Source organism: Gekko japonicus, unplaced genomic scaffold, assembly GCF_001447785.1.
Source record: "Gekko japonicus isolate JY-2015 unplaced genomic scaffold, Gekko_japonicus_V1.1 scaffold3356, whole genome shotgun sequence".
NCBI lineage: Eukaryota > Metazoa > Chordata > Lepidosauria > Squamata > Gekkonidae > Gekko > Gekko japonicus.
Window position 1 is genome coordinate 4,106 of NW_015169279.1, and position 18,198 is coordinate 22,303.

General features: G+C 46.4%; 1 protein-coding gene across 1 annotated transcript; it reads left to right on the forward strand.

Annotated features, from left to right (window-relative positions):
• Positions 1-7,804: 7,804 nt before the first annotated feature.
• On the forward strand, positions 7,805-17,634 carry PIRT (phosphoinositide-interacting regulator of transient receptor potential channels). The gene is made up of 2 exons (XM_015416563.1): positions 7,805-7,858; positions 17,174-17,634. The coding sequence occupies exon 2, from the start codon at positions 17,208-17,210 to the stop codon at positions 17,619-17,621; it is 414 nt and encodes a 137-aa protein (XP_015272049.1). The 5' UTR covers positions 7,805-7,858; positions 17,174-17,207; the 3' UTR covers positions 17,622-17,634.
• The last annotated feature ends 564 nt before the right edge of the window (positions 17,635-18,198 follow it).

Here is an 18,198-nt window from a genome sequence, read left to right on the forward strand (position 1 = left end):
TCCTGCTGGAAGATGATGAACGAGAGAATTACTGGGATCTTTTAAAGTTACAATTAAAGATAAAAATCACAAACTCTCTCTGCCAAGCTCTGGAAGAAGTCTTTGAAAGAGGGAGCATGTTTCTCGAGGAGCAAGACAATGAGCCAGACGACCAAGCACAGATGATGTCATATATTTCACAAAGCGAGGAGCAGCCGGAAATGTCTCAACACTTGACACTCACAATGAGAGATTTATTCAGCTGTAACTTTTGAGATTCTTCAGTGACTTTGACACAGGCTGGATACAAGACAGCCCTGGCTGAGTTGGTGAGGCAGGACTTTATGTGCTATTTCACAAGCAAGACTAAAGTAGTGAACCGAGGACCCCAGTCCCTCAGGAACTTGTGCACCTGCAGCAGGAAGAAGGGGTTTGTTGGGGACTCCATCTAAGGTGGCATCCAACATTTCACGGGGCAATCCGGGTATGGGTGCTGGCGCCAGTGGTGCAGGGGGTCCGGGTGGCCCAGGCGGCTGCTGATTGCCTGCCCCCCCAGAGGAATAATGGGAGCAGGTACGTTTCCCGCCTGATCTTTAGCCTGTGCCCCGTCACTTGGCTGGTCTTGCCCCTTTCCTCCATCCCCATCTGACAGGAGGAAGCGCATCTCACACTTCACGGCATCTGCAATGAGTTGGGGGATGTCAAACACAATCTCTTACATGTCCTGGAGTAATTCCTCATGTTGCTCCAGAAGTTCTCACCGCACCCGCTCGATTTGCATTTCCTCGCTTTTAACTGCTTTCGTGTAGTCTTTCTCATACTCTTCTGGTAGTGGCTACCATGGTGTCAGCTATAGGCAGGCAATCTTGGAACAGGAGTTATCACCCAGCTGTCTTCCATGCAGCTCGGGGCATAAGACCAGGAATAGGATTCCCACCAGAATCTTCCCAAAAAACCAGTATCACCACCTGCTGTCGTGGTCATCACAGTGGTGGTGGAAACCGGTTCCTCCTCAGCGGTAGTAACCAGAACGCTCCCATTATCATTGTCAGCCATGGTTGGGTATAAGTCCAGGAACTATAAGGAGTTCTAACACTTTGTCAGACTCCTGCAGCAATCAGTTCCCAACAGCTTTCATTCAAAAAAGTAAAGTTTATTGAGAATATGAGAGTATGCAGATAACTTAACCATTTCATGTTAAAACTAACATAAAACATGCGAAGCAAGCAGTTATACATTGTTCAAGGAGACCCCCTGATGGCCCAGGGCTAATCAGAGGCCAGGTAGAAGCCCACCAAAGTAATGGGTCACTTTTCCCAAGTAAAATGCTATACCAGGCACTGAAGGTCAGACAGAGATAATGGAAACTGAGAAGACACAGCAGAAAAGAAACTTAACATTCCAGAGCCTCCCCACTCCCATGGCAGCCAGGGCTCAAGAGAGGCCTAGCTGACAGACACCAATATTTATATAACAGTATAGAAAAAAAATAAAAAGAAAAAGAAAAATCTACAGTTGATGGCTGGAGATCACTCAGAATTGCAACTGCTTTCCAGATGGCAGAGATCAGTTCCCCTGGAGAAAATGGTGGACTCTGTGTCATTATACCCTACTGCGGTGGCCAGCCTATGACAGCCAGTGTGACGTAGCAGTTAGTGCTTCAGAGCAGGGTCTGCCAGACCCAGGTTCTTCCTGTGGAAGCTGATTGGGGGATTTCAGAACACTCACAGACTTTCAGCCTAAGCTACCTCACAGGGTTGTTCTGCAGATCAAAAGGGGGAAAGGAGAAAAATATGAGCTGCTTTGGTCCCCACCAGTGTTCCTTCTAAGCTGGGTTAGTGTGAGCTAGCTCACACATTTTTGTCTTTGCTCAGAAAGGATGACTCCAAAGCAAACTGATTTATGCAGTAGTGAAATCACTCGCTCACAACTTTGATGCCAGTAGCTCACAAAGTTGAATTTTTGCTCACAAGACTCCAGAGCTTAGAGGGAGCATTGGACTTCAGACCAGTATAATGCCATAGACTCCACCCTCCAAAGCAGCCATTTTCTCCAGGGGAACTAGCATTGCCAACCTCCAAGTGAGGGCTGGAGATCACTTGGCATTACAACTGCTCTCCAGATGACAGAGATCTGTTCCCCAGAAGAAAATGGCTGCCTTGGAGGGTGTAGCCTAAGGCATTATACTGTGCTAAGGTTGCTTCCCTCCACAAACCTCACCATCCCAAGGCTCCACCCCCAAATTTCCAGGAATTTCCCAACCTGAAGCTGGTAACCTTAAAGAGAACTGATCTTTGTAGCTGGGAGATCCGTTGTGATTCTGGAGGACTGCTGCCATTACTGCTGCTGGGGGGCTGGAAGCAGGTAGGCAGCTAGGAGAGCGATGGGAGCAGAGAGAGCGATGGGAAGTGGGCAGAAAGAGAGAGGAAGTGACAGGCATGGAGGCGAGAGATTAAGACATTGTTGCAGCATTCACTGTAGTCAGACACTATTAGCTGCCATCAGGTATTAATTTAAATACTGAGATATTTATTAGATGAAATGGTTTGATGTTTTTATGATTTTTATTGTTATTTATGTGTTGTGAGCTACATTCAATCTATAAATAAGAGCACAGCTGAAAGAGAAAGAGTGGGGGACAGAAAAGTAGGGGGAGAGGGGAGGAAGCAAAGGGGGGTGGATAGGATAGCCTCCAGTTGTCCTATTCTACTCCCAGGACTAAGAATATTGCATGCACATATTTTACAAATTTGCGGAAGCCAGTCTGCCTTCCAGCTGTACTTTGCATATCAAATGTGTAGCCCAGCTTTTAGGGATGTGTATTCTGCTATTTCCAGGCGGATATATATGGTATTTTTCAGGAGTATTCAGGTATCTGGGTGATACCTCATATTCTCGAGAATTGTTGGATATATTAGCAGAATAAAAGGGAACCACAAGAGGAACCACAAAGCACAGAGATGTAAATTACCTAAAATAAAAGTTTACTAATAAGATTAGGAAGGGTTACATGACAAGGAAAAAACAATAACCAGTCTCAATATCTAGTTACATCTTTTTAGTTACTGGTAGCTCCAAGATGGATTCTAGCACACTAATCCCTAAACAAGAGGTACATTCAGATGGGCAGCTAATCCCGCCATTGGCCTGGCTCAAATTTGATCCCAGACTTTTTTATCGGGTGTTGCACAACCAGACAGCTCCCCCCATGAATTGCCTTACCATGTGCTGACTTCACTGTGGATTGTCTAGACGGCATCCCCCTGAAGGAGCCATGCGGTCATTGTTGTTTTTTTAATTCCATTCTGCATGCACATATGCGCTTCACTGCACCTCCCCGTCTCTTCCTATGGAGTGACCAACAAGACAGTCCAAGCATACCCAATGTCTTCTTTCAGTTTCTGTTCTGATGCAGATGACCAGGGCTGGGTGAAATGAGTCCCAACCATCCCCCCTGCCCTGGAGATTTGGGTCAGTGAAGGGACTACTTTGCTTGGGGAAAGACCTATGTTGTCCTCCCTCAAGGTCCAATTTCAGTTAACAAGATTCATTAATTTAACGGGCCATTGATTAATATGAAATTGTCCTGAATGCTTGCAACAGCACCGGACTTTCAGTGGTGTCTTTTAAGTACGGCTCCCTGGTGGGGTAAAACGGGCTGATCACAGAAGCGGCAGCTTTCCCAGATGTCGCTGTCTGATCATTCCCCCTGGGTCGGATGTAAAGACCCGTCTGAACATGACGAAAAGGAGGAAGATCAAACCCAAAAATGCCTATGTGCAAAACTTCAGGTAACATCATACGAGGCGAAGCAGAGCTCGTCCGCTCAAACAGGGAGCTCCGAAGAAAACGAAGGGGAGCCAAGCGGGATGATACCCGCCCGTTCGCAACGCCGTCAAACCGGAAGCCCCCCTCCATTGCAAAGTCAAACTGTTTGAGAAGTCTGAACCTTCCCTTCTGTTTCCGCCTCCTTTGTTTTGTTTTGTTTTGTTGATCATGTAGCTAAGTGTGCATAAGTGCACAATTGCCCCTGGCATTGTCAATCCCCATGGCCAAGTAGTCATTCTGGATTGGGAGTCCCTGGGGAGTTGTTTTTAAGTGACAGATCCCCCTCAACCCCCTCTCTCCTGTTTCTGTGTCAGAGTCTGAGAGCATCCCATGATTGACACAAGGGTAAATGCACTGATGTCAATGGGACTACTGTCATGTAGATCTGCACTTTACCCCCCTCCCCATGCATTCCACGGATGAGAGGTGAAGGGAAGGAGGTTGAGAGGGGCCAGAGTACTTGGCACAGAGATTGTGGAGCTGCCAAAAAGAAGCTGGAGCTTCGGATACACGCTTATGCACATGGGTGAAAGACCAAAAAATAAAAATGCAGTAACAATCTGAATGATCAACCACGGGGCAAGTGTGCAGTTAAGCTGGTTCAGGGTGGGACATCTGATCAAAACTAATTATAGAATATCCTTATATTACATGACGAAATAATAGTTCTTAAGTAATAGTACAACATACCAAGTTCACTTACTTACTACAACACCACAAAAGCAATTTTTTTTGCCCTTCTCCCTCTAGTTCTGTAAGGTTTACTTATAATCAAATTACTTTTTTAAACTCTTTTGCATCCGAATTCCAAACATATACTCTATCCTAGATGGGAGAAGTTGCCCCTTATACTATTTCAACTTTACCAGTTCATTAACTCTCAACTCCCATTTAATTATACTACTGCACACTGTTACATTATCCATAGTCAGTCATTCCTTTCTTTCTTACATCCCATAATCTATTACAACAAAAAAATATTCTATGAACACATAAACCCCTTGTCTCCTACTTCTGCTCCCTTTCTCTGTTATTTCTTCTTCTCCTTCAACTTCCTTTAAATTTGGAATCATGAGGGGGGGGGGACTGAATCCAGAAATAGTATTGGGAGATTTGAATATTCCATAAATGCTCATTCCAAAATCCAGTTCCAAAAACAAGTGATGGGGGGGGCACAATCTTAGTCATTTTGTTTCATTTCTTACCACTAGGTGGTGGCAGCATCTCTCCAAGCTAGTCTCCAGCTGTATCCTTGCCTACTTTTAACTGGCAAAATTCTTTTGCTTCTGGTTCCCATCTCCTGTTGGTCCACTTTCCATGCATTGCATGGTATTCACACATATAGTTTCAAGCCGGGAAAGAATTGGATCATTCAATCTAAAATATAAGAAATGAGGCAGCATGAGCTTTCCTAGAGAACTCCTGATGGGTTGAAATTAAATCAGAAGAGTTTTCAGCTAAACATTAAGAAGAACTTCCTGACAGTTAGAGTGGTTTCTCAGAGAAATAGGCTTCCTCGGGAAGTGGTGGGCTCTCCTTCTTTGGAGGTTGTCAAACAGAGCCTAGATGGCCGTCTCACAGCAATGCAGATTCTGTGAACTTAGGCAGATCATGAGAGGGAGGGCAGGAAGGGTTGCATCACTGCTTAATTCTTGTGGCCCTTTTTTACATGCTCAATGAAATGCTGATTGCCACTTTGGGGTCAGGAAGCAATCCTGGAGGTTTTTTGCCATCTTCTGAGTGTGGAACAGCAGTCACTCCGGATGTGGAGGAGGAAGTATTTGTGAATTTCCTGCATTGTGCAGGGGGTTGGACTAGATGACCCTGGAGGTCCCTTCCAACTCTGATTCTATGATTCGATGTCAATGGTTTATCATATGATGTAAAAACCCCAGGAACTAAGTGCCCACTGAGCTGCCACCCATTCCAAAGCTGTTGCTTTCCATCCAGGAAAGACTCTTCCCAATCCCTCTGAACCCACTCTCCTTTGATTCACTCCCCGCTCCCTCCCCCCGCTGCTAAATTTGGGATCTTAAATCGAACCATCTCTCTCCCAATTAACTACATCCCTTATGCACCCCTGCCCACATACCACCAATGTTGAAAAGGAGGGAGCTAAAATGTATTAATCTTTTTCAAATGCTCTCCAAGCAGGTATTCCAGTGGAGTCTCAGTAGGTGATGAGGTAAACAACAGCAGTCTCTAAAATTAAATAAGAAGTGAAATACAGATCCTTGCATGCCTCTGAGAGTTATGAAAGGCAATGAGTTTAAATTTCAGGTAAATACCTTTATGCGAAATCAGTGGAAAATCTTCCTACCAGTAATAAGTGCAGTTGAACAATGGAATACATTGCTTAGGAAATATGGTATCATTTCCTAACTCCTTGATTTTAAGTGATATTGATAAAAGAATAAAATTGTCCTCAGAGTTTGGTGCTGGGGGAGTTATGAGGTGTTGCAGAGGCAGAATCACATGTGTTGCAGGGCTTGTCCAGTAATAGAACCATTGAGCAGGGGTCGTTTCGTAGAAAAAGAGCTAGGGGAACTCATTAGCATAACTCATTAGCATATGCCACACCCCCTGACATCACCGGAAGTGTGTCATAAGGCCACACACCCCGCCCCCAATGGTCCCGGCCGCCGCCGCCGGCCTTGCAGCTCCACTGCCGAGCCCCATGAGGGGCCCGGCGGTGGACCTGCAAGGCTGGCGGGAGTGCAAGGAAGCCCCGCAAAGGCCCTCCCTGGCCCCAGGCAGGCAGGGCTGGGGAGAGGCAGGGAGGAAGCAACTTACCCTCCCTCTTCTCCTGCCTCCTCCTGGCTGAATGAGGGCCGGAAGCGGGGTGGCCGGAAGCAGGGGCGGGGCTTCATCATGTGCCCCGCCCCCCGTACCTCACCCAGGGGAACTGCGATCCCCCGCGATCCCCCCCGAAATGACCTCTGCCATTGAGGCTCAAGGCAATTGAGTGCAGTCATCTTCTTATGTCTCTACATAATATTGGGCTATTTCCCAATCAATTGCAACTTTGGGAAAATAAGAGGGAGCCTGGATGTGTCACACATCACTAATAGCTAGAAGACACTATTGGGAAATATAAGTTTCTTCGTATATTGATACATGGACACATGAGTTTTTAACACATGAGTTTTTATTATTCAAAAATATCTGCCAACTTTTTATTGAAATATTTCATCATTTAGAAATTAGTGAAATGAATGAGATGTTGTTATGGAAGCACATTGATATATATATTTTATTGCTTTCCTTTTCTTTCTCCAGGGCCGATGAACCCTATACCTGGGCTGGGATCAGTGTGCTCGCATGTTCTATATGTTTTCTGAATTTGCTGGGCACATTTTTATTAACAACCAGACAGTTATAAAGACAATCAAACCATGGCAAGCATATTTCAGCCTTTATGGGATGGTTCTAAATGTGAAATAGAGCTTTTCATTAATGAAGTGTGAAACTGTTTGGTTCTAGTTTAGAAATGTTTAAGGTGATTTCTAAATTCAGACTATGCTCATGTTCTTTTCCCTTAGAAACACCACCAGCTCCTAGACCCAGGACCTAAACGTTGTTTCCATTTTGTAGGCATGGACACTGAGTATTTGATAACTTAGTGATCACATCATTGGTGAGGATTTTTTTTTATCAGATTCAATGTTCTGTTTCCTTTGAACCACTCCCCAAACTGTACATTGATGTTCTTTTGTATAAGCTGCGCTGGAACTGTAAAATCCTTACATATCTACTCCTGTTCTCCTGACTGTGCAACAACAGCTCTTGCATTAAGGCAACTTGTATTGCAGCTCATCCCATGTACTGAACTTCAGAAGGTAAAGGGTTAAGGCAAGCCATTGGCTGCTAGGTGGGTGAGCTCATCTGAGCTGGAATATGCTCCATGGTTTACGAGCTACTCAGTGCAGATGATATCAGAGAGGATATCTGAGGCTGGGAGCGAAGCTACTTAGGAAATCGCGACATCCACTTAGGACACATTCCATGTCTGTGCACAGCAGTGAGCCAACTGCATGCAGCCCTTGGTCATGTAAGTAGTGATACTTGCTGTTGTAATGGAGGGGGTTAGTGCTTTTTTGTAATGGGTAGCAGGAGGGGAACCTGAAATTCCCTCAAATGCACTGGTCCAAGAGTCCTTACTTTACAGGCTTCTATAGGAATCAGAGGTGTTTAGTTTTAGCCTTCTGCCCCAATATAGACTATAATTGATTTCTATTTCTTTCTTATGGAGCCACGACATTAAATTTGAAGATGGCACAAAATTCACTCCATGCATGGGTGCAGAGGGGCTGTGGACTGGGACGCACCCAGCAGAACTCCCCTTGAAATGAGGCTGCCACCTTTGACTCTTGCCTGTATTCACTGGCATAACTGCAGTTTTCAGTGCAGGCAAAAAGTCCCAGCCAGGGGCAAAACTTCTGAACAAAGCTTACGCTATAGCTATAGGGAAGGGCTGTGGCTTAGTGGCAGAACATCTGCTTGGCATGCAGAAGGCCCAGGCTCAATCCCTGGCACCTCCAGTTAAATAGGTGACACGACAGACTTCTGTCTGATAACTCGTAGAGCCACTGCTAGTCTGAGGAGACAGTACTGGCCTTGATGGATCAGTTATCTGAAACAGTATAAGGCAGCTTCATGTGTCCATGTGTACCCTGCCCATCAGGATTGAACTGGGAACGTGGGAAGTGTCCCAGGGGAAGCCTTTTTTTCCTGAGGCACCTCTAAAGGGAGTGCACAAAACTCATTGTGGGTATTGTAACAGGCAACCCTTGTCATACATACTGCCTCTCTTTAGGATCAGTGGGTGCTGTGTCAGTCTATGGGAGCCAGCACTGGCCTCTGGCTTTCATGGATCCGGGGCTGCCAAAACGGTGCTCATACTCCCTTCTTGACAAACCAGCAGTTAACATACTCATTTAATGTCAGAACTGCCTAGTCTATGGCTCTAATATCATTATCTCAAAGCAGAACTGAACGAGACATTGTATCCTTGGCTCCAGAGCAGGAAGCAGAGGGATGGAACTGCCCTCACCCCGTCTGCGAAGGGTTTTCCCAAGCCATAGCTTGGACACTTCTTTTTAGAAAACTGAAATTGTGATGAAGTTTCCAGGTCACTCAGGCCTTGTCCAGGCAGGGCCAAAGGTCGCTCTCATGCCTGTTCATCCAACTGCAGGCCATTGGCTCTCGACTGTCATTTCCTTCCTGTGCTACACATGGCAAGACCATGCACCCACCAAATGAAGCATGTTGTACATTCCAGTCATTGTTCTTTTGCCTCTTGCAGAAATCAAGGAAACAAATGGCAATAATAAGGAATTTGTCACAGTCCCTTGATTCTTCTTAGTTCGGCCATGGATGCACGTAGATAAATTATGTAGGACAGCTAAATGTCTGCGGATGTTGCTTCCCAGCTCCCAAAGGGAGTCCCCTCTCTACAAAAACCCACCTTGGGACATGGCCAGTCAAGCAAATGCCCATTTAGCCTAGGGGATAGTGAGAGATTCACAGAACCTTGCACACAAGTAGAGGGCTTTGGAGAGGGGCAGGGCATGCTCGGGACTTCTGGATAGCTCAGAGCAGCACCAGAGGGACGTGGGCTGCTATCAGCTTCCCTGAGTGTCTGGTGTAATGGGAGGACTCTTGGTTTGTACTAAGTGTGTTATGGAGGGGAAAGATTGAAGTTCTACCCCAGTTTAATAGGACCCTTCCCACCTGCTCATCATCAGTTCATGGAGCCCACTGGCGGAGCTTGTTTGTAGTCAGTGCTTTGTTCCATGATTTGCACAGCCCTTACTTTGCAGGCAGTCATAGAATGTATGACCCCAGTCATAGAATCATAGAGCTGGAAAGGACCTCCAGGGTCATCTAGTCTTGTAATACATTACGTTTCTAGTGTCCTGGTGGTTTTGGCCTCTGGTTAGGTGTGCTCAGGGCATACTGCAAGATGCACCTCCTCAACCACTGGAGCACAGCTGGCAAGAAGAAAGCTAGTCTTCCCAGCAAGATGCTTGAGCAGTACATTACCACTGTGCAGAGAAATGGCCCTTAAAAGCAAACAATCCTATGTGCTCCAAAGGCAACTTTTAAGATAAAGGGTATAAATGTTTTGGAAATCTCAGGAGTCAGACAGGATTTGGAAGAGCCCTCTTGAATGGAGGGGGGACAGTAGCTTGGGTGAACCAGCTAGGTGGGGAAATATTCTCTCACTGGCACATTCTGGTCTCTACCTTCTCTCCTGTCTTCCTTCAAGGAAAAAAAAGATAGGAAGAGCAACTGAAGCGAAGAGTGCAGGCACACTGATCTGGGAGAAAGTAGTGTGAGATGTCACTTACTGACTTCTGAGTACACATGTCTAGGACTACAGTTCAGGGACAAGAGAGGAATCTCCCTCTAGATGGCATGACAGCCTTCTGTCCCTGTCTGCCTTGGCTTGGCTTTAGGAAAGCCAGGCAGGAAAAGGGCAAGCCTGGCATGTACTGGGCGGAACAGCTGGATCTCTTGTCTGGCTTGCATCTGGGGAAACTGGTGAGAAGGATCAAAACGATGCTACACTTCAGTATGAAAGGACTTCTTCTTTTAGCAAAGGTCATATTGTGTTTTCCTGCCTCCAGGTTGAGGGAAAGGGGAGCTGTATCAAGGCTATAGAGATAAACATCACAACTCTGTGCAGTGTGGTAGATGTCACCTATCTCAGTAACTCTGTAGCCTGCAAAACCATCCCCACAATGAAGATGTCCCTATTTTGAAACTGTTCAGACACCTCCAAGAGAGCTATTGCACATGTATCTTGCAAAAAACGAATGGGTCACCAACACACATGGCATGCAGATCCCAGCTGCAAAGGCACAGGGAAACAAACCAAAGAAACAGTAAAGGCTTTACTGGGAGACTGAAAAGTGCACAAAAACTGCCCCTAGCTTTGCTTGTGGATTTTGCATGTCTTCATTATCACCACTGCCGCCACTAAACATCCCTTCATTAAGTTGGTCCTCTGTTTTGCAGTGGGAAACTGCAGCTGTTGGAGATGGTCAGGGGTGTTTTATAGACTTCCCAGGGAACTCATAAATCTACAATTCCCAGGATTCTTTGAAAGAACAATAAAAAGGCAGGTGTAGGTACTTGTCTGTAGTTTTACCCTGCACATACGCACACACCATCACCAGCTGTAGTTCTAGACAACGAAAGCAAGAACTGTGACATTTCTCCCCATTGGGCTATGGTAGCTAATGGGGAAATGGGGTATACATCTGAAGACTTGAGAAATGTGATGGACTCCTAGAACTTGATATTGTGTTGGCTAAGTTGGTACAATTGGGTTACTATGTATCTGCATGGACACGTGTTGTTGTGCAGGCACGCCAGAATTAAGGTCAAAGTAGATGTGATAGCTTTCTCGTGTCTACAGTGGGGACACCACCACCATTGTACAGCAATTTAAAAATATCACGAAGGCCTAATCCTGATAGAGTTCACAGCACAACAAGCTGCAATGTTCTTGTTCTCCACCCCACACACACAACATTTCAAATACTGAAATGGCCATCCTCCCATGCCCCCACCACTGCTGTTTTGGCACATGAAAAGGCACACAGAGGATGGGGAAATGAGTACCTCAGCCCACCCACTCTGTAGTCCCAACCAGGATTGGGCCCCTGTGTCATTTTTAAAACACTTTAAAATGGTGGTAGCATCCATGGGTCAGACCCATGAATGCCATAATGTCTAGCTTGACCCTAAGTATACCTGCATGTCTGATTTAACCTGCTACTGATAAAGACTAAAGGTTGCTAAGTTCTTTGCTCAACTGCTTTGCTTCTGAACACATCCACATTAGCAATGAGGGAAAGGGGGAGGGACATAAAACAAAAAATATCAAAGGCATTCTAAATAGGAGTCTATTTGTTTTGCTTTTGTGTCTTTGGAAAACACTCCTCCCAGCCTTGTTTGCTTTGTAGGGTAGGGTGTTTTCATATTGACTTCCCAGGATAGATAAGGAAGATGGGGCTACAAATAACCTCTCATATGACACTGGCATGTGGGAGGGTAGATCCTTCTCCCTGCATACACTGACATGAGATAAATTGGACAGAGGCAGCATCCTATGCTCCAAGAGGTGGTATACCAAGAACTGAAGACCATGTGGCATCAATATAGGCTGAGCTTGGACAATATGCAGTGTACATCAGCTTGGACAGATCTGTGTTCCTCATCTACAATATCTCACACCAAACTCTGGCTTTCTTTTAAACTTCACATAATCTACATTCCCATCATGGAAGTTTTGTCCCCTGGCCTGTAAAGGTTTATTTTGTATGGGTCTCGATATGCCAATAAAAGGCTTTGGATTGGAATTGTATGGGTCTTGTGTGCATCTTATCTAAAGAGCACCAAGATGGGGTGAGGTGCTGTTGGAAGGAACCAGTACATAAAGAGCCTTGTAAAAGAAGTCCTCTTGGCTTGGCTATGGCTAAATCACCTGCATTGACTGAGAAGCACAGACTAGCACCATGTCAGTAGGAATGAAAGCTCTACTGGAAAGAAAGCACAAATTGCCCTGTGGTTAGGAACACAAGCCGTGCAGTGCAGCAAGAAGTGGGAAATGGATATTAATGCAGCAAAGCAATTCAAAGCTCCACCATCCCTTGTGAGAAGCAGCTATGCACAAGCTTTAGTCTCAGTTCTTTTCCTGATGATTTCCATGGGATTTGCCTTTTTTAAATTGCTGCATTATACTGAGTTGACTTGTTCATCAAGCTATCCACCACAATCCCAAGGTATCTTTGGTATGTCATGCCAGTTCAGACCCTATCAGAGGAGGAGGAGGAGAAGGATAAGAGGAGGAGGAGGAGAGATTGGATTTATACCCGACCCTTCACTACCCAAAGGTGTCTCAGAGCAGCTTACAAACTCCTTTCCCTTCCCCTCCCCACAACAAACACCCAGTGAGGTAGGTGGCGCTGAGAGAGCTCTTTCGAGAACTGCTCTTCCAAGAACAGCTTCAACAGAACTGCCCAAGGTCATCCAGCAGCTGCAAGTGGAGGAGTGGGGAATCAAACCCAGTTCTCCCAGATTAGAGTCTGCACACTTAACCACTACACCATTCCCCCCTCCCCCATGATATACATCATTTGCACTTACACAGAATTTCATCTGCCATTCTGTTTTCTATTCACCCAGTCTGGAGGAGGGATGCTTGAACAATTCACTTCCCACTTGCCAGTGGTGATCAGGCAGCCAATTAATCAACAGGCTGTTCAGCTATTCACAACCTGTTTGTGTGTATTTGCAGGAACAGGCTACATGCAGCCATCAGAAGCTGGCCCTTTCTGCACTAACAGCTCACGCTTACTCTGGAGATTCCGAGCAGTCGACCCTTCAAAGTTAACTTTGTATTTTGTGCCCCTGCCCTCCGCACTATTCTTTTTTCTCCAATTTATTTTTGTATATGCATTCTGCATCTACAACCAAAACCCAGATTCTTTGCTTAATTGTGATTAACATCACTTGTGTCCTGTGGAGGGGACATCCAATTACCACTGGCTTGGCCAAGTGCGTGAGCAAGGGCTGGGGCACACTAATGTTCCCTCTAAGCCATGGAGTCTTGTGAGCAAAAATCCTACTTTGTGAGCTGCTGGCATTAAAGTTGTGAGCAAGTGATTTGACTACTGCATCAGTCAGTTTGCTCTGGAGCCGCCGTTCCTGAGCTGAGACAAAAATGTGTGAGCCGTAGGCTAAAAAACTGTGAGCTGGCTCACACTAACTCACCTTAGAGGGAACACTGGGGCACACTGCCCTTTTTTTCTTCTTTCTTCTCCTCTCTTCTCCTCCCCACTTTCTCACCCCCTTTAGCTAGCTGCTGCTGGGCTACTCCAGGCATGCACAACCCATAGAGGGATGCCAGCTTGGCGGCTGGTTGGCTAGCTGGTCTGTTGGGAGGGGTGGCGTCCTAAGGGTTTTCATTTAAAAACAAACAAACAAATGGGCCTTCAAGCCTCTCCCATTGTTTCCAATGGGCAATCCTGTCATTCCTTTTATTACATCCCTCTCCAAGTTGTATGCAGATCGGCTTTGGGGAAGGGAAAAGATCCTTCCCTAGAGTCCAATGTACAAAGGAGGGAGGAGTGTCTCAACCCCCGCCCCACAAGCTAGAAGCCTCAAACTCCCAGAGGATCTCCCCATGCTGCCCCTTTTACCTGACCTCCAAGTTGTGTGCAGATTGGCTTTGGGGAAGGGGAAAAAGCTCCCTCCCTAGGGTCCAATATGCAAAGATGGGAAGGAGTGTGTCAAATCCCCCCCCCCCAAAGCTAGAAGTGTCAAACTCCCAAAGGAACTCCCCAGGCTGCCCCTCTCCCTGTCCTCCAAGTTGTGTGCAGATTGGCTTTGGGGAAGGGGAAAAAGCTCCCTCCCTAGGGTCCAATATGCAAAGATGGGAAGGAGTGTGTCAAATCCCCCCCCCCCAAAGCTAGAAGTGTCAAACTCCCAGAGGACCTCCCCAGGCTGCCCCTCTACCTGCCCTCCAAGTTGTGTGCTAGGTGAAAGTTAAATAGAAGTGGAAATAGGGACAGGGGAAGATGACCAAAGGTGCATCAAATAGTCTCCTGATTATTCCCTCCAAATTGGAAAGGGAAAAGGGAAAAGGTCCACTCCAAAACCATAAAACTATGCAGAAGCTCCAAAATGTCCCGATGCACAAAAAAAGTGACAGTGGGGTGCAATGCAGAGGGAGATTAACATTTTTGACATGGTTGCAGAAAAACAGTGGGGAAACACATGGGTGCAGAAAGAGCCACTGACTGACCACGGTTGGGGGACCAGCTGGGAGTCAACTTCTAATCTCCTGCTAGGAAAATTTTGCTCTGAATCTAGCAAAGTTATTTGTGTGTTGGGGGGGAGGGAATCAGGAGTCAATTCCCAGATGATCAGCTGGAAGTCGGGTTCTTCTGATCTCCCATCCTGGAAACTTTGTTGCTTCCAAGACATGCTGAGATGCAGCAAATTTTGAGGGGGGTGAACAGAAGCCCAGCTGCCTTCTCTTTTTCCCACCCCAAGCTGTAAGCATGGGCTGCAGGGAAAAGGAGAAAAGCAAGCTCTTTCTCCTCTCTCTTTTGCAATGGAAAGCTCAGAAGCATTGCTGCTGTTTCTGCCCAGCTTGGAGGTGAGAGAAGAGAAACCAGTTCTTTCTCCTCTCCCTTTTGCAACTTCACTGTGTAGCTGTTTTGCAGAGGGGAGTGGTAGATCCGATCCCCTGATCAGCTGTGAGTTGGCTCAGGGGTGGCCTTAGTAATTCTAGAACCCTGGGCAAAAGTCCATGATGGAGCCTTATAATCATTACCATTACCCTCAGCTGGGCTACCCTAGTTTGCCCAGCTGCTGCCCTGAATCTGTGGCCACCTGTCATGACTCCAGAGATGGCAGAGAGGCCAGAAATGGTGGTGCTACAGTAGCTGAGGGGACAGGGCCCTCCAGAGCAGCCCCATCCAGTGCAGGACCCATGTCAGCTGGCCCAGTTGCCTTTTGGCTAAGGCCACCCCTGACTTGGCTTCTGACAAACAGGCAGCTGCAAACTTTTTCAGCAAATGTTTGAGTTGCTTCATGCATTCCAAACATATGCCTGATAATGAGCATCAAAGAAAGGTAAATATGGCCCCTGCCACACGAGGGAAGAAGGGACGGCCAAAGTGCGGCTTTTAAAAAGCCGCACCTAAATAGGCACGCGGCGGCGGGATCATACAGATCCCCTGAGCCACTGTGCATTTGCTCCCCGGCACGATCAGATGCCGGGGAGACGGGGAGAAAGGCACAGGAGTCTGCAGAACTGCGCATGTCGGAGCATGCGCAGTTCGGCAAGGAGCCGGGGATGCGCCAGCGAAATAACGTGCCGGCGATCCCACGGCCAGCATTGCTGCGGCTGTTCGAAAAGAACCACCTCAGTAGGTGGTTCTTTTTTGGTACGGATCATCGCTGGAAAGGCCGGATCGGGGACGGACACGGTACGCTTCCCAGATGTTGCGGTGGGATCGCGCCCGTTTGCTCCGCCCCCGTTCCGTCCCTCTCCCGGCCCTAATCCTCTCGTGTGGACAGGGCCTATGAGTGCCAAACAGATACACTGAGAAATTCAAAGCATCAGTGGTCCAGAGAGGTCCCTTTGGAGCTCATTGCAATCCCCATCTGTTTGTTCATCATCCTAAATAATTTTGTGTCATTTACAGACTTCAGTACCTTACTGTTCACCTCTATTTCCAGGTTATTTATGAATATATAGATAGCACAAGTTCCAGCACAGATCTCTGGGAGACACCACTGCTCACCTCCCACGACTGCAAAAACTGTTCATTTATTTGCTTCTTTCTTAACCAGTGACCAGTCGGTGAAAGGACACATCTCTTATCCCATGGGTGTTTTGATTTACTCAGAAATAAATCATTTTTTTTGCAAGTCCAAGTATATAGCATCTTTCAGATAACCTCTATATGTGAACTGACACATTTGAAGAGTTGTAAGCAGTTGATGAGACAAAACTTCCCTTTACTGAAGCCATTCTGACTCTTCTTCAGCAAATTCCATTCTTCTATATTCCATCTAGAATATTCTTTCCTACTGATTTCTCGGGACAGCCATTGAGTTAATTTTTATTGGGCATTTATTGTTAACATTTTTACCCCGCCCTCCCTGCGAGTGTATAGTTACTTTGAGCACACGCACACCCCCAAAAATCCTTTTTAAATAGCATTGTAATATTGGTTATTTTCCAATCAGGGTAATATACCCATGGATGTATACAGTGTGGACCTGGTGAATTGTTAGTTTTTAATTTCCCAAATAGCCTTTGAACTTATTCTTTATAAACCATTATTTGTGTCAGTTTTTCAGACATCCTCACTGAAAACTTGGTTCCAGGGAAAGGTTTCTGTCTAATATCTACTACAACAAAGACAGTGGCCTAAGCATGCTTGTTTAGACCTGGTGCATGACAGAAACAATGAACATTGGAGCACATGAGCCAAGCAGAGCAACTGGATAGAGATGACTCATGGTCAGAGCACATGGGAGCAGAGCCAATTCACCACCCTGGTGACCCAGTGGTGATTCAGGGTGCCAAACTGGCAGGGGCTGGTGATGTAGGAGGAGGTGATGGCAGGGCCACATCTCTTCTCCTATCTCTGCTGCCTCAGATCCATCTAAGTCAGACTGCACAAGAGACATTTTCTTCTGCAGTCAGCCTTGTATGGGGTGGGGGTGGCAGCTTACTAGCATGAGCTGCTCCTATGTGAGGGGAAGATGGAGGAATCACATCTATGGCAGTCTGAATATCATTTGCCTTGGTCCCCTTTTCCCTCTCCTGCAGGTGTTAACCCCCTGAGCCTCTAAACCTGGTTGTCATGGAAATCCAGCCAAAAGGCATGGAGGAAGGAGAGAAGTCTCCAGAGCGCAAGGACTTGCTGCCTAGCCAAACAGCCAGCACCCTATGCATCAGCTCACGCAGTGAGTCCGTCTGGAACGCCACCCCCCGGAACAAGTGGGATGTTTACCACAAGCCTGTTATTGTACTGTCCGTAGGAGGAGCTGTTTTTCTCTTTGGTGTGGCTATCACCAGCCTGACCTGCCTCACTACAGCAAATATCACGGTCATGACCAAGGAAGCTTTTAAACTGTGCGGGCCAGCTTTCCTGTCACTTGGTCTCATGCTGGTTGTGTGTGGGCTTGTCTGGATCCCCATCATCCGCAAAAAGCTGAGGCAGAGACAGAAGTACCCCTTACTCCAGAGTATTAAATCATTCTTCTTCAATCGCTGAAGGCAGCTCAAAGTCAGCCACCAAATGAAGACAATCATATTAGCAGGGCAGGATCCTGCCTTCTTCTATAGATCTGCAAGTAATCAACACTGCCCTAAAAAGGAATCCACTCCTACAATGCCCTCATCCTGTGCCTGTGTGTGTGTGTGTGTACATGTGGGATTCATCCATCCCCAGGCAAAGGTACTACTGGGTGATGTTGGTCCCTCTGTTGTGAATACATTTCACATATTCCAGAAAGACCTTCCCTGTTAGAAGAGCAGGAGCGGAAATCAGCAGATCAGATCCCAGAGCAGTTGATTTGATTAAGCCCAGCTGCGTACTTATACTGAATATTACTTTAAACACATATATCTCATGAGCATTTACCAGAAAACACATACTTGAGCCTGTAGCTCTCACTGGTGAGCTACTCCACTACCCTCTATGGGATTGGTAGTGGTTGCAAACTTTTCTGAGAAAACAATTTCATATTTTTCCTAGTACAAATCTCTCTTGGGTCCAAAATGACAACAACCATTAATTATGTGTAAAAGCCATTTCTGCTTTTACTAGGTACTGGAAAAAAATTAACTAA

Excerpts from the sequence above, each read along its gene's own strand:
- PIRT (XM_015416563.1), top strand. The coding sequence starts at position 17,208 with ATGGAAATCCAGCCAAAAGGCATGGAGGAAGGAGAGAAGTCTCCAGAG.